At 31.7% G+C, this 16094-nt stretch overlaps 2 protein-coding genes across 6 annotated transcripts in view; one reads left to right on the forward strand and one right to left on the reverse strand.

The window, feature by feature from the left end:
- The window catches only part of LOC128161317 (forkhead box protein P1-like), a 49779-nt gene extending 37896 nt beyond the window's left edge, over window positions 1–11883 (reverse strand). For 2 of the 3 annotated variants that reach the window (XM_052824572.1, XM_052824570.1), the window contains exons 1-2: window positions 11749–11883; window positions 3312–3407 (exon numbers count right to left, since the gene is read on the reverse strand). The gene's annotated coding sequence lies outside the window, so the exon portion shown is untranslated. Of the gene's footprint in view, window positions 1–3311; window positions 3408–11509; window positions 11614–11748 lie in introns of those variants that run through there. The other variant, XM_052824571.1, reaches the window with a different exon arrangement.
- A 165-nt stretch (window positions 11884–12048) lies between these two features.
- The window catches only part of LOC128161319 (S-adenosylmethionine sensor upstream of mTORC1-like), a 33932-nt gene continuing 29886 nt past the window's right edge, over window positions 12049–16094 (forward strand). The window contains exons 1-2 of one of the 3 annotated variants that reach the window (XM_052824574.1): window positions 12049–12136; window positions 14626–14737. In XM_052824574.1, the coding sequence (XP_052680534.1) occupies window positions 12134–12136; window positions 14626–14737 (115 nt within the window). In that variant the 5' untranslated portion in view covers window positions 12049–12133. Of the gene's footprint in view, window positions 12137–12171; window positions 12580–12604; window positions 12735–14625; window positions 14738–16094 lie in introns of those variants that run through there. The other 2 variants (XM_052824575.1, XM_052824577.1) reach the window with 2 other exon arrangements.

The raw sequence follows: 16094 nt of genomic DNA on the forward strand, positions 1-16094 counted from the left end.
ATAATACATTAAATAGAGGAAAAGAAACAATTAAAGCAATAACAATAAGGTCTTCCCTTGGAAATGGAAGACCTTAAATATAATATTATATAACTGCCTATTTATTTTTAGGGATTTACTAAATTGTTTCCATTCCAAAATATAGTGGTGTACTGCTGTGAGAGTTTCAGGACTTTAGGACTTTGATGACAAACCCATTGATTGATTTTACCCAGCCAGAAGGGGTATTAATTGTATAATGATGAACAAGGTTCTTAAGCTGCAGAACTGCACCGTAGCTCCTTGGGAAAATTCAGGTTCAATGGTTGTGGATCTACAGTTCCTCACAAGCAAAACACATGTATAAATTGGCAAAAAATTATGAATATGGATTTATTAATCTCTTATCAGAAAGTCTGAAACCATTGATTTGACATTTCTTTAGACATTTCACTACTACCGTAATGTTGTTACTTTACTTGCCACTGAAAATCTTTGAAAACCACATTATAAGCCCTGCATGAGTAAGGGGAAGTAATGATTGAGGTCTGTTTATTGGTAACTCTTGATCTGCAAGTGAAGCAAATACATGTATTGAACTTATAACATATGTAAACGTGCATAAATTTTTGTGGCTAATAATTGTAATTTTGCATTTGAGAATCGAGGAACTGTAGTGCTGTCACCAGTGAACTCAACGTTTTCCATAGAGCTACAGAGGTCACACTGAGGTCCCTATTATATATTTATTTCCCTTTGTATATAGGGCCATATAATATGTGATATAGAGTTTATATGTCACATAGAGTTTCCCATGATATATTTATTTCACGTACATATATAGGGCCATACAATATGTCACTATGAGGTTCCAATTCTTATTTCACTTTATTTAGGATCATGTGATATCTTTTAAAAAAAAAAAAGAATAAGAAGACAAATGGAAATGAAAATCTTCAGTTGATCTACTACTTGACAAACATATTAATTTTGAATTTGAACAAAGTGCTGAATAATTTTCTTCTTTTACCAAACAGCCTATTTATTCTACTTTTCTTGACTAAATAAGTTTAAAAATAAATCAAGACAGACCTCCAAATTTGCTGAAATATTAACCTGATAAACACTGGGAAATTATGCCTGGTGAGAATTAGTTAAAACTCTGAATGTTTGTGTTTTCAGCCGTGGGATGATATCTCGATCTGGTTAAAAATCAATAAGTGATATTTAGATAAAACCCAACGCAGTGCTTTGAAACAGTCAACATTGTACTTGTATGTCATTTACAAAGAAAACTAGGTAAACATGAAATGTGCAAGGACTATTTGTTGTGGGGCAATATTCTCAAGGAGACAGCCATGTTAATCTCGAACAACAGAACTTCCTGCAAATCAGCAATACCTCTCCCGTTTACTTGTCATTTCTCATCCGCATGTGGGAAGATGCCTTATTTATATTTTTCATAAAATAAAATGCCCTTGCCACTTATGAATGGTACATCTTTTGTTTTTTAAAGTTACATATATAGTATAAAACAATTACTATTATCTGTTTTTGTATCTGCCTGATATTAATGAATCTGAAGTCGACATGGTTACTTTCAAATTTATATTAGTAAATTTAAAGTTATTTTTTTTCATTTTATCATATATGCTAAATATATGTATCTGCATATCTTATTTTTTTCACAATAGGTAATAGTTTGAAATTTGAAAAATCAACAAGAGAGTTTATTCTATACAGACCATTAAACAATCTAAATATGACAGTTACAGGGTATAATCTAACAATCTTTAAAGCCAACAAAGCACTGGGGCTTATAAACATGAAAATAATGTACATACTACAGATTTTTACCAAAATATAGTGAATATTAAAAGCATATTACACATACCTGAGTTATTGAAGTACATTTGTCGAACAGGTAAAGGGAAATAACTCTCATCATCAAGATAGAGTTTATGATCGACATAAATAAAATATCTGGAAAACAGTCTACATCACTGCTCACACTGACAGCTTAAAACTCTGACTCTGCATCAATATATGAAGCATTAATATATTCTTAGGAAATTTTCCTCATTTTGACATATTTGAATCTTTATTAATTAAAAACCAATGATTGTTGATTTTTTTTTTGGGGGGGGGGGGGTGATTTAAATCAAACACTATATATACTTTCATTTAATAGATTTTAATGTGACATGTAAATGACATCAATTTGCAATACTGCAGATATGTTTTCTTTTTTAATATAACCATGAAACTAACAGTACAACATTCTTTTAAACATATGGGTATCAATATTTTATGACAAAAAGGCTACTTTTATAAACAATGTCAAAAACAATTGCAATATCCTACAAGATGACTTTTAAACAATTAATGCACAAACATTGAATTCCAAAGTCAAATTTATATGCTATATTTCTAACCAATATGCCTGCAAAAGATATGTGGGTGAATTTCTTTCATATCTCTGTTACACCCAAGACAAAATTGATTTTTGATTGAAAACAACTGCAAATTATCAAAGTTTCAGTAAATTTGAATTTTGGGAAAAAAAATTTCACATCTGTTAATTGTGGTCATTACACTAGTGTATATATTAGGGATAAATAAGTTTTAATCGGTCTTTTTATTTCTCGATTCAAATACAACTGTCATCAAGGACAATAAATTCTCTCAGAGATGTTTCAATATAGTTTTTTTATCTTGACTGATATTCCTGTGGTATATTATTACTTATTAAGTTTGTTACTGACCAAATATGGAAATTAATACATCAGGTTGATCATGCAGTCTCATAGATGTTAATACAGGTTATGTATTTTTTCTGCAATATGTCCCTATGATTTGCAGCAATATATATATACTTCCTTGCCTTCAATGACAAGTACAAGGTTCTGCTGGTTTTTCTTTTTGGTTTTTTTTTTTTTTTTTTTTTTTTTTTTTTTACAAAAACAGCTGGTCTTAGTAAGCCAACTGTTGCCAAATACTTTGAAGAGGAAGTTACTTCAGAATCTCTATAAACATTTGAGATGCATCAAATTTTATATGCAATGGGGCATTATAGATGGATTAAATAGCTAAGCAGCATGCGCATGACCAAAACAAAAATTATTTCACCCACAAAAAAAATGCAAATCATTTGAACAACTGATATGCTTGCTGAACCCTTAAAGCACACTTTAACTTAAAAATAACCTCAGAGAAAACATTTAGTCTGAGGCTTATCATCTCTTGTTTGGATTTATTCGGCCGAGTTAGTAGTTTGGCACAAAACAAACTTTTCAGGGTGGGTTTTTTCTCCCTAAAAAGTAAACAAATACCTTTCAAACAGGCACAAGCCCTCTCTTGACACAGACTGGTGTTCTACGATGTGATTCAACTTGTACCTCCTTCTGCATGCATTCTGTTTGCTCAATCTAAAAAAAAAATAATAAATCTTTATAAATTTTCATCGCAGTTTTTCAAAATTTGAAAAAGCTTGTAACACAAATGTCCTCTGTCATGGTCATTTGTGATACAAATTTTTCCCTCCGAATTTATGAAAACTAGGAGATACATAATTATCTTCAAAGTTGGTCTTCAAAATCATGTTCTTACTTATGGAAATAACAAAACTTTAGCGGACAATGTATCAACATTATCAGTCATTTTGTTTCCATAATTCATAATATATACCTATATACCAGACATACGAGGTCAGTCTCCTTATTTGAACTAGTGACACACATTTAGTGATCTGTTACATATTGCAGGACATGTTCCTGGAATACATGTATTTAACATAACAAAATCTGGCTGCGCAAAAACTCTGAAATTAAGACACTGGCATCTTTGATGAATTTTTACCCACTAAATTATGTGACACTTTTGTTTTACAACGTAAACTGACGCACACATTTCATAAGATTTAAACACAAAATTACCAAAAAAAAATTTCCCCTACTCTCTGAAAATACAAGTAGCTATACAATAATTAAAATCTGAACTACATGTACTAGCTAAGATGATAAACAATTTCACAAGAATTTTTTTTTTCAAAAGCAATAAAGAACAAAAACGACAATCACAAAAAGGTAAATATCATTCAAACTGCACTTACAAAATTAATGATTGATGACAAATAGTAAGGACAACAAAACTGTTGCATAAGTATGCCGAAAATTAGATAGGGGTTAGTCACACTTGTTTCAAATCTTTTTATTGCAATAAAATTCTCAACAGCCAATGTATCAATATATCAAGCAGAAACATGCAATGTTGATTAGTTATCCCATTTCCTGAACCACTAAAGAAAGGATTAATATTATATAAATAATCACTATGCTATTTGTGTTATGTTAATAATTCATACACCCCCTTCCCACCCACTACTGGTAGTCAAAACTTTTTCCATTTGATTATCATGAAATGACATGTTTTTGCATCAATCTCGAAGCTCTGAATTAGGACAAATTATCAACATTTTTGCCAATTTGGGAAAACCAGTTATTGTAAATTAAGCTTAATAAATTTCATTAGACAGGAAATGATATTACATGAACAAGTATACAGATACAATTTGAATTGGTCAATTCTTATTTCAACTCATTGTATTACATAATATAGCTGCCTTTGTTTTCTTTAACCTGCATTTCTAACATTACCGTGGATTCTCAGAATACATGTAATTTCATGCACACGTACATGCATTAAAGTAATATGAGCTGTAAATTTCATGTTAAAATTTATTTTTAGAAAAATGTTATTTTCTATTTAAATGACAAAAAATATCATGTTTTTAAATTTTTGTTAGCCATATTTTGTGAGGAAAAGTCGTAAATTATCCTTAATTGAAGCAAAATGAATTATTGTCGTCCTGCAAAAAAATTGATCTGTTATATATTCCTTAGAAGAGAAATCTTTCTTATAACAAAAATTTTTGATTTGTTTAAATCCTGTTTATCACAGAAGTTTAAGTTACATGCAAACTTATTATTCCAGCAGGTTTTTGCAGCAATTAAAATAAAATTCTAATAAATACAGCTCATATTGCTTTAACAGTAGCAGCTATAAAATTGATCCTGTTGGCTCCAGAAATGAGCAAGCCACTTGATAAACAATAATCCTTAATTCATAAGCAATGATAATTGACGAGAGATAATTATTTTTTTTAGATTACCTGTAGGTCAGCCAGGTGTGCCAGTATATTTGGCCTGGGTAAGGAGAGAGAGAGAGGGGGTGGGGCAAAATTTGCAAACTTTACTCCGACACTAACTTTGAACATTGAGGATTAAAAGGAGTGATCTATTACTTCTTTTATTCAGAATATTCATTTACTGCCTCCACAAATGATAATTCAAAAATCTTACATATGATTTTCCAAATCACAGGCGAAGGTGTGTTCTTTGCTAAATCTGCATTTTGTTCTCACATTTCCCTGTATAAAGCTGATATTTCTCATGTTTATGGGTTATTTTTAATCTAATTAATTCAAATCAATTCATCTGTCAAATCAAAATGACAAACTCTCGTATATATATCAGCACTTTAGTGTACATATGCATGCCCAACTGTTGAAGGTGTAGTTCTGGTCTGTCAAACAATGCTATATGCTCCGATTTAGTTTATGGAACATGTACATGTACAGTACATGTTGAATTTCTCACTAATAATATACGTAAATCAGCATCATATGAACAATTCATGAAAGCCATAAATCTTGTGAAGATATAAAGCTCTTAATTAATTAACTTCTATCATATCATCATTTTATTATATTACATGTATAATCAAATTTGACAATGACAATTCACTTCCCTATTGTGGAAGCTAAAAACTGAGCACAATCATGTAATTTAAAGTAGTTTTTTTTTGTCATTGTGTTCAACCGCACCAAGTTTATATATACAATTGCGGGAAACACATTTTTCAGAGACGCCTCACGAAAAGTATCGGGTTCAATGTCAGACACGAACAAACTATACGTCCCCAAACTATATTAGTCTTAGTAGAGGTCAATAAAAATCAAAAACAGGTTCACAACAGGAATGTCACAAAGTGTGGCAGTTTGTTGTTATTAGACGGAGGCTCTATGAGCCTCCTCTATTGCTACCGGTCAGCTCACATGTGACGTCGATAGTGGATTTGACGGACACCACCTAGCGGCAAAAATTGCAATATTCGTTTGGGATTCATATTTCAGTATTATTATTGAAATAAATATCTTATTTGAAATTACAATAAATAGAACTATACATATTGCGATCAATAAACATAATTTCTCTCGAAAATGTTAGTTTATATGTCAAATTCCAAGTAAGTATGAATATGCATGAGTTTAAGAATAGCAATGGTGTGTAATCGTTTAGTGGCTATTTATACTTTTTATACAGCTTCCTGCCCGTGACGTCAAATAATGAGGATTCCTCAAGAACCATCTTGAAATATTGAATAATTATAAGATTCAATGGATAAACACCGCGTGGTTCTTAGTGTGTATCGTATATTACTTGCGCATTATTAATTAATCTCCTGCGGAGATATATCTTTCTATGTATAGCTACACTCCCGCCCCCGGCATCGATCCAATAAAATGAATATTCAACAAGTTGAACCACTGCTATGTGAACTTGAGTATTCCCCCAATTAAGTACAGTCAACCGTGATCGTAGCATGGCACATTTTAGTTTAGCTTTACTTGGCATGCATACTAAACCTACTATAAGGATAGTGAAACAAATAAATTAAACATAAATTATCCAGATTACACCCTTTAATGCAACCCCCCCCCCTCACACACACACACTTTCAGTGTGTGCATAGATAGAGTACCCAGGCCACGTGCTGTGAAGCTTGATTAATCCTGCATAGTCTGGCCAGCCCTGTCGATTTCAAAGGAAGTTTGGAAGTCAGTGTGTTTTTGCAAGCTGATAAGAGAATTTCGCGTGAAAAAAGTGTAAAAACATTTTACAGAATGTACATATTTTCTTTTAAAAGTGAAATACGGGGTATTACAAGACCTACCGCGGTATATTATTTTAAATTTAGCTTTAAAGAGATATTACAGCGAATTCTCTTCATCTTGGATATTTCCCTTTTTAAACATAGTTAGATAAAAGAATAGAAGTCGTGCATATACTGAAAGATTGAATCTTTTTACAGCAAAAAAAAGCTCGCAATTGCGTGTTAAATATTTTCCGAAATTCTGAATTTATATCTCTAAAATTTTATTTACACCACAAGTAAAATCTGTATAAATTCGTAATATTTTCATCCCTTGCAGAAAGTCACGATGAAATGTTTACAGTTGATGCGCTTAGCTGTTGATCAAAAGGCTGAGCTAACAATATTTACTTTTTGACTGCCTGAAATGATGAAATCAACGGTAATTTTGAGCAAAATGAGCTGTAGCGTCTTATATATAACTTTTTGAAACGCTTAGAAATATATCACTCTACAATCGAATCGTACATTCTGCAAAAGAAAAAGAACAACTATGCGAGATTGAGATCATGCATGTATTACCTACATGTAACATTAGGGGTTTTTAAGCATGAACGATTCAGAAGTTTTTATTGATTATATAACATAAATTTTAGTATATATTGTGAATCATTAGGTATAGTACTAACTAACAAAATATTTTTTGTTTGTAATTTGTTTTTGCATATTCCATAAAAGAGCATGAATATATTAGCAAAGTAGTTTCTGTACTGTAGTATTTAATATTGCAAACTCTTAATTGATACTCTAAACCTTCTATACCTTAAAATTTGAAGAAGAAAAAACCATTATTATTTTTGGTAGTTGATTTTTATCAACTCTCCTATGCATTTACTCTGGCAAACCGGAAGTAAAATTATTTTTAAATGTGTTTGGACCTAACCACAGATCATCGCCGCTGACAAGACCTTGTTCTCGAAAATAATCGATAGATTCAATGCAATGCATTCTGAAGCATTAAATATTATTATAGTTAAATATTGCTTGGATCCATATAATTTTCCAGAAATATTTATATTACTGAAACATAGTTTGATGAATTTCATTCTATCTGAAAATATTACACAACATGATTCATATGATTTTTTTCTTGGAATTCTAAAAATTGTCGGAAAAGCCCAAAACTTCATATTATGAAAATATGCGTTATTCAATTACGGATAAGAAACTACTTGGTATGCGAAATTACATATCGTTGATTTTAAGATAAATATCAATCGATGAAATCAACTCCCGTCGGTACTTCAATACTTGGAATTATTAGATTAATCTCCTCCGCAATGATGCCTCCGTCTTTCAGTACTTTCAGTACTTTGATTTTTGTTTCAGCCATTGGTTACAAAGATTAATTTACTGGTGTATTTAAGGCTTTATTTACTGTTCAGTGGTACGAAGAGAGCCCACAAACAAGGCAAACTTGGCTCTATTTAAATCCTCACTGTTATAACAGTAGATCGGAAAAAAAACCTCATAATTAAAAACTTCCACATTGACAGGAATTATAGACCACGACAGTATTTTTGAATACATGTACACCAAGATATTCCTCTCAATATAAATGGAACATTTAACAACATAGTTAGATGAACACAATGAATTCTTTTGATATTGATACCAAAACAGTAACTCAAAAGATATTCACAACACTGTAGTGACCTTTCAGTTCTTCTATTCAGATATATAGTTACTTTTGATTCTCTTTCATTTTGTCAGCTTTTTGCACAAATTGGTCGAAAATCTTTAAATGTAAGCTATAAAAAATGTGTAAGGTTTTATTTTCCATGTTAATAAAATTACCATATATTATTTTGATGATCGATACCTTGAAATATATTTCAAATATTCTCTTGTTTAAACCTATTCTCTTTGTAGTTAACTGTTTTAATGAGAGAGAGAGAGAGAGAGAGAGAGAGAGAGAGAGAGAGAGAGAGAGAGAGAGAGAGAGAGAATGAATCAGAGAGAATCACAGAGAGAGAGAGAGAGAGAGAGAGAGAGAGAGAGAGAGAGAGAGAGAGAGAGAGAGAGAGAGAGAGAGAACATGCCATATGTTTTATGGTAGGTGGGGGAGTATATAATTATAAATAGCCAATTGATTAATTCTTTAATCAATAAAACTTACACCTACTGACCCTTATGTATGAAACTACAAATATATTATAACTTTAAAAGTTAACATCTGTCAAATGTAGGTAAATCAGGTGTTTATTGTAATAAGATGAATGCATAATCCGGCAGTGATCTCTGCCATATGAATGAAAAAGGCCTAATCTGTCAGAAAATAAAATTCAAGTTTGACAACTTTTGATCTTACACAATGAAAAGTCCATTAAATTGTAAGACAAGCCCGTTAAAGTACTAAAATCCATTCACAACAATCAATCATACTTCACTTATAGCAATTCATTTCTCATTTCATACAGTGCTTCTAATTAACTTTCACTATATGTACACTATTTAATATTAATCATTTAGTCCTTATTAGCAAGTTAAACATTCTGACTTTAACTATGGGTCCCATATTATAGTTTTATATTCTCAATGACAATGAAAATGAACTTTATTCTCATAACTGAAAGTACAGTGTAGAGTAAATACTTATTAATATAAGTATGCACAAACTACAATATAATAGATGAAAATCATTGGTACAGGCATGGTGAAGTGATAACAAATAATTGGTTCAAACTAACAATTTTTCTAATGTTTCAGATTTATCTTTATCTGTCACGAATTTGATGAAACAATAGATTCATATTCATGAAAAGAATACACTGTCAGCGAGGTTAAAATTTTCAATTAATTTATTACCAAGTTAAATCTTTTAAAGTTTTTCTTTTAATTGCAAGTTTGCAACAAGTGATATGGTTGTACAATTGAGAGTAAAAAAATATATATATATAGTAAGTATGTCATGATTATACTAAGGAAGACCTGTTTATTTTTATCCAGTACTAGTAGCTTTTTCAAGTTACTTATGTACATAATGAAACATAGAAAATATATGTGCTGTAATGCAGTGATTGCCTTCACATCTTGTAATCAATATTTTTACCAAGTATTTGCTTTTGAGCTTCTTGTTTACAACAGTGCTTGAATACAAGACTCCCCTTGATCATTTAGTTGTGGACCTAACATTTAGAGGACAGGGCAAATGACAGAGGTTCCATGGACAACCATGCACATTTTTAAAAGAATCTACACTTTTGAATTCAAGTGTAGAAGTAGAATTCAGATTCGCTTGAAAAAATTATAGATTGAAAATTTGATAGTTTTAAAATTTGTATTTATTCACCTTTCGTGTATTATATGAAACTCTGGAAGTGTTCTGAATAAACTATCTCCCCATTGCCCTATGGTGTTGTTGATTACAATTTCTAAAAGTTCAAGAGTCAGTTTAATTAAACCATTAATATCAAAATTACTTCTGCAATCATAATCTTTTCTTTATGATCTGTGATCTTGTACAACTTTAAGTACAGCCAGGGTTGTCTCTAAAAATTGAAGTAAAAGAAAGAAATAAAAAAAGGGGATCTGGAGGTTTAGCTTATAATTAGATAATGTGTGAAATGCAATACTAGCCATTCCCCGCCTCCGTGTCTTAGAGACAATACTGGCTGCTCACTTACAAGCTAGGATATCAGAATTGTGCAGATTGGTAAATATTGGAAAAACCATTATTCATTGATAATTAATATAATTTTGTTATCACACTATTTCTTGCATTTAACACAAAAAAAAGATGTAAAAGAGTACTTGAAGTATACAGTCATAAGCTTCAATTTTGTAGGTAACTTAAATGCATGTACCTTCTGAAAATATGGCCCCTTTTTTTTTTGGGGGGGGGGGAGGTGAGGAGGAGGAAATTACTTTGGAAATTGAATGCACACAAGCCATAGTGATAACTTTGATCTTTATAAATTTTTTCATAGGAGAATAAGGATCGAGTGAAATAAAATGTAAATTTTAAAAAATCATTTTCTATTAAAAAAAAAAAGCATTAGTTAAGTTATTACATCATATTTATAAATGGTTACATATAATTATATGATGTTTGATGAATTTCTTACTATTATTGAATTAAGTTATTGCAACAGTTTTTTGAAATTCAGGTTATTTGTAAATTCAAACTGTCTGAATTTTGGTTATATTTTAGCACTGTCACACCTTATTAAGAAAAGAGAGTGATTATTCATAATAGTTAGTTTCAGACAAGATACAGATTTTAGAATACACAAATCTATTTATAAGCATGAAAAGATTCTTTCATGTAACAGTGACTGGTGACTGTTATATTAGAAAAACCACGCAGTAACAAATGTATTCAATGATTTGGTGGAATAATATAATCGTTTAGTTGCCAAGTTTCCATGTATAATTGAATAATGGGATATTGTTTGTTTGTTTGAGCCTCTGTCATAAACACATAAAATATTCATAACGCTTATCGATTTATCTTTAGATATGAACTTCACAAAGAGCTACATCATCATATTTTTTTTTTCTGAATCAGCTGTCCGAAAAATAATTCAAAATTTACTTGTCAGTAAAATATTTCTTGAAGACGATGGCGTATTCTTCCCCGGAAGCGCACCTGCCAGTTCTGTATGTTGCATGTGAACGCGGGGAACACATGTGCGCTATGTTTACATTTACTGACCAACATATTGGTGCTACGGGGTCACGACTCGTTTCATGAATGACATACTTAAAAAAGAATTAACAACTCGAAATAAAAAGTTGTACATCTTAAACAGATGCAGTAAAACATTCCCTTACCTTCCGATATTCTGTGATGTTCTTTTTCACATCTGATAATGCGGTTGAATTTAGCAAGCGTGCAACAGAAGACTTTTTTGCCGGGGCGAATCACTATCGTAAATAAAAACATATTCATACGCCCGAACATCTGTCGGACGGAAGCTAGTTATCTACTGTCTGACTAAACGATAAATTTACATGTGTGTTGCCTTGGACATTATGTTAGCTTTCTTCACTCGTTATTTAGAAACCAAACGACTCATTATTCACGTTTTAATTGAATTCTGAATCCATCTTCTCGCGCAAAGTCACTTTGTTATTTAAAGTAGCAACTCGGTTCGATCTAAGTGACGTCACAGCACCTGCTGGGTAAACAGTGAAAAAAACAAACAATGGCAGACGGATGGTTTGGTGTTTTATACTGCCTTTTTTTAGTTTAAGTTCTCCATGCAGACGGTTTATGTCTTAAAAAAATATGAACGGCTTGAAACTTTGAGTTTGGGAAATTTAAATCCCAAATCTGGACGGTCATATCCAAACAAGTTTACGTTACTTTACAAATTATGAGCAAAACATTTAAAAATAAATGAAACAAAACAAAGGGAACGCAACACGTTTGATAACTTGCAATTATTATTAAATTCAGAAAAATTACAATTGCTACATTGATGTTGGATAAATATGCATGCAATAAATATGCATGCATGGTTATTTAAAAAGGACCCGGATATTTAAAATCCGTCGACCTTTTTTAACTTAGTTCACTTTCATTTTCACTTTGTTCAATCGAAGAAATGAAAGTAGACACATTGATATCATACATGTTTCATGTTTTAAAATGAAGCTGGGGTATGTAACGTATAATGCACATAATAAGGGAACTTATAAACTAGTTCTTGATAAGTCATCGGGTAAATTATTTGCGTTTAAGTTGACATGGATTAGATTGTATTTCCCATTTGGCCATTATCTTCTTTCTGTCAAACATTTCTTATATTTGAAACGTAAGGAGCCTATATATAATTTTTATTGAAATACCGTTAACTCGCAGATTTATGACAACTGTCATGAAAGCTCTTTTTGTGATAATAACGTATGCTAAAAGTTATCAAATAATTAATCCATTCATTTTGATAATATATTAATGAGTTATATATATGATATAAAAAGATCTTATATCTATACGGAACAGTGTATGTATAAGCAATTTAATGTCATTGCATTTTTCATTACTTGATTTGATTTGAACATATTTTATTGTGTAAGTAACACAAAAGGATCGGAAACAAGTTCTTACAACTTACAAGTTCCTCTCCTAATGATAATACATACAATATATACAATTGTCATAGTACATGTAATATTACATGTTACTTATAGTTATTGACTTTATAATAATTAAATTCATGGACATACATTTACAAAGTAATTGCAAATATATAGTAGAAAACGTTAATGTACAGTAATGTTCATTACTTGGATTTGGTACTGTACATACTGGTCTTATATAAATCAATTCTTGCCCAGAATTTAATACATAAAATGTTCATACTAAAGTTAGCTACATTATGTTCAATGAGCATTTTTTAGCTTACCCAGACACAGTTTGGGGTAGTCTAACTGTCTATGCTATAACCTGGGCATTGGTATCAGTCTAATTAAATGTTTTGTATAAGGTCTTATATCTGAATGAAAACATAGCCTGTTTCCCTGGCCTACCCATAATGCTCTGCAACAGTACTACTGTTGCGGAGCATTATGGGTAGGCCAGGGAAACAGGCTAAGTGAAAACAGGTCCTAACTGCACCAAACTTGCCCTGATTGTGCACCTGGGTCAGGGGTGGGACTTAAAAAATTTGGATGGTTAATCTGAGCAATGATTTTAAAAGCCTGAGTAAATTTAACTTTTTGGAGGAGAATAAAATTTCTGGAGCAAATGAATCGCAATGTTTCATGTTTAAAACAAACAAGCCTTGAAAAAAATGTTTGTTTCATAGCAAATCTACATGTAGGTGCATAATGTCACATAGCGTAACATAAATGAAAATGGGTGGTGAGTACCGAGAGACACTATGAAGTCACAAACACCGGAATCTCTGATTGTTCTGAGTATCTCATATCAGGTTATCAAAGGGTATAAATGCGCAGATATTTAGAGACTGCAGTTAGTTGCAGTGTAGACGCTAAAGAGAATACTTTGAGGTAAGGTTATTGTTTGTAAGTCACTATTGCTCAGAGATTTGCAGAACAATAATACTGGTATATAGAAGCAACTTGTCTTCGTGAGCGTTGCTTGTTAGATTCAGCTGGTAGGCATTTGTTTTCAGTCACAAGGGCGCTTTGTGGGGTCACTTTAAAGTGACCGATGGAAATGACTGGTTGTTTGAAGCAACCAATAGAAGTGATGGGTCGCTTGAAGTGACTCATAGAAGCGACGGAGTGCTTTGGAGCGATGCACAGAGTTCGGCTAGGGCCCATACATTTATGTATTTATATTTAATTGAGTTTTGAATCTATAAATGCTAGGAAAGTGACAAGGAAAATTAATATATATCTTAAACAATTATCATAATCAAACATCTCATCTGAGGGGACCTGTTATATATAATACCGTATTCAGGCAGACACATTACAATAATGCTGCGACCCGAGTTTGATCCCCGTGATCGACCGTGGTTGTATATGTGACAGAGTATGGTGGTTGCCAGCTTTGACACTTTGGATTTCTCTGGGTACTCATCAATGACCTCCTTGCACTAATATCTATGCTTATTAAAGATATTAATATAAGTTCAAAAACTTGTTTATCAATTGTTGTGAAATAAATAAAGTTCAGTTTTTAAAAAACATTTATTTTATTATAGTGTTAATGTGTTGTTTGATCTTGTGTTACAGGTGAAGAAGTCCAACGATAACCAGACCATGAGTGAGGACATAGAAGAAAAGAAAAAACTTGCAACTTTTGTCAAATCTGTTCATAAGGATCTCAGGAAGAAATTCAAAAACGGTAAATCAAAATCTGAATAAACTTCAAACACTTAGTAAATTCATGCAAATAAGACTGTACACATGTACACAAGGTGTATACATGTATCTTTAAACAAAAATTTATGTGTGTATATAACTTTTAAGCTCACAAATTAAGGCTGAAGTTAGCTATTTTGATAAGTTAATAATTAATTTGTCTGTTGTTGTCATTGTTGTCTTCATTGTTGTTGTAAACCATCTTCTTCTGTAGAACCATATTTGGAACAATTTTAACCAACCTTGGCACAAAGCATTCTTTGGTAAAAGGAGTTCAATTTTATTCAAATGAATTTTAGAGCCATGCCCTTTTTAGGGGAGATAGATTAGAATTATTGTAACATCATCAGTAGTTTGAAAAATCTTATTCTTGAAAACCTTTCGGCAAGAAAGGCTGAAACTTGTCTAGACTCATTCTCAGAGAGGGTAGATCCATGTTTGTGAAAATCATGATCTCTAGGGGTAGGATGGGGCAATAATTGGAGGGGGGGGCGAATTTTTACATAACAGTAAATAGAAAAAAAAAAATCTTCTCATAAACTGAAACAACAAATGGGTTCAATGTTTAACATAGAAATGTGAGGAGAAATTTGTGAAAATCTTTTTAAACAGGCCATATTCTTCTTAGTTGCATGTCTAAATATTTTGTATTTAATACTTCTAAAGTTTTTTGATTCAGATATATTGTTATTGTTGCTCAAGTGAGCAATGTGTCTCCTGTGCTTCAATCTTGTTAAATGAGTAGAAGCTGGAGATTTGACTTCTTTCTCCTCTCTCACTAATATACGTACTATAACATGTGATGATAACGAACAGTGTTCAAAATCAAGAGTTCAAAGGAAAAATACAAAACAGGAGCAGAACACGGACCTCTAAAAAAAATAAGAGGTAGGATCAGGTGCCATGGAGGAGTGCATGAGCATCCTCTGCTGACCAGTCACATATAATGAGATTTTATCTTATAAAATGACTTTCTAGCCATCTACTCAATGGCTGCCCTGATATTGAAATGGGCTAATGGACCAGTGTATGAGTAATCTCTGACTTGTAATGAGAAGAGGTGCAGAGATAGACATTGTGAGTTACCCTGTATACAGTTCATACACATTTTTGGGAAGTAGAACTTGTGAATTTCTGGTGTACATGATTGATATGTGTATCCACAAAATGTAGTTTTGCATATTTAGGGAAGAAATGTTGCATCTACGCTGTTTTAACCGGGTGCATATACATTATCTTTTCCCGCATTTTGACAGCAATAGCTAGAATATACCGATAAGCTATATACATTGTATTGGTCAGAAAATGACCAGTAGAGAATATTTTCAGTGGTAATTAAG

Source organism: Crassostrea angulata, chromosome 8 (genome assembly GCF_025612915.1).
Source record: "Crassostrea angulata isolate pt1a10 chromosome 8, ASM2561291v2, whole genome shotgun sequence".
NCBI lineage: Eukaryota > Metazoa > Mollusca > Bivalvia > Ostreida > Ostreidae > Magallana > Magallana angulata.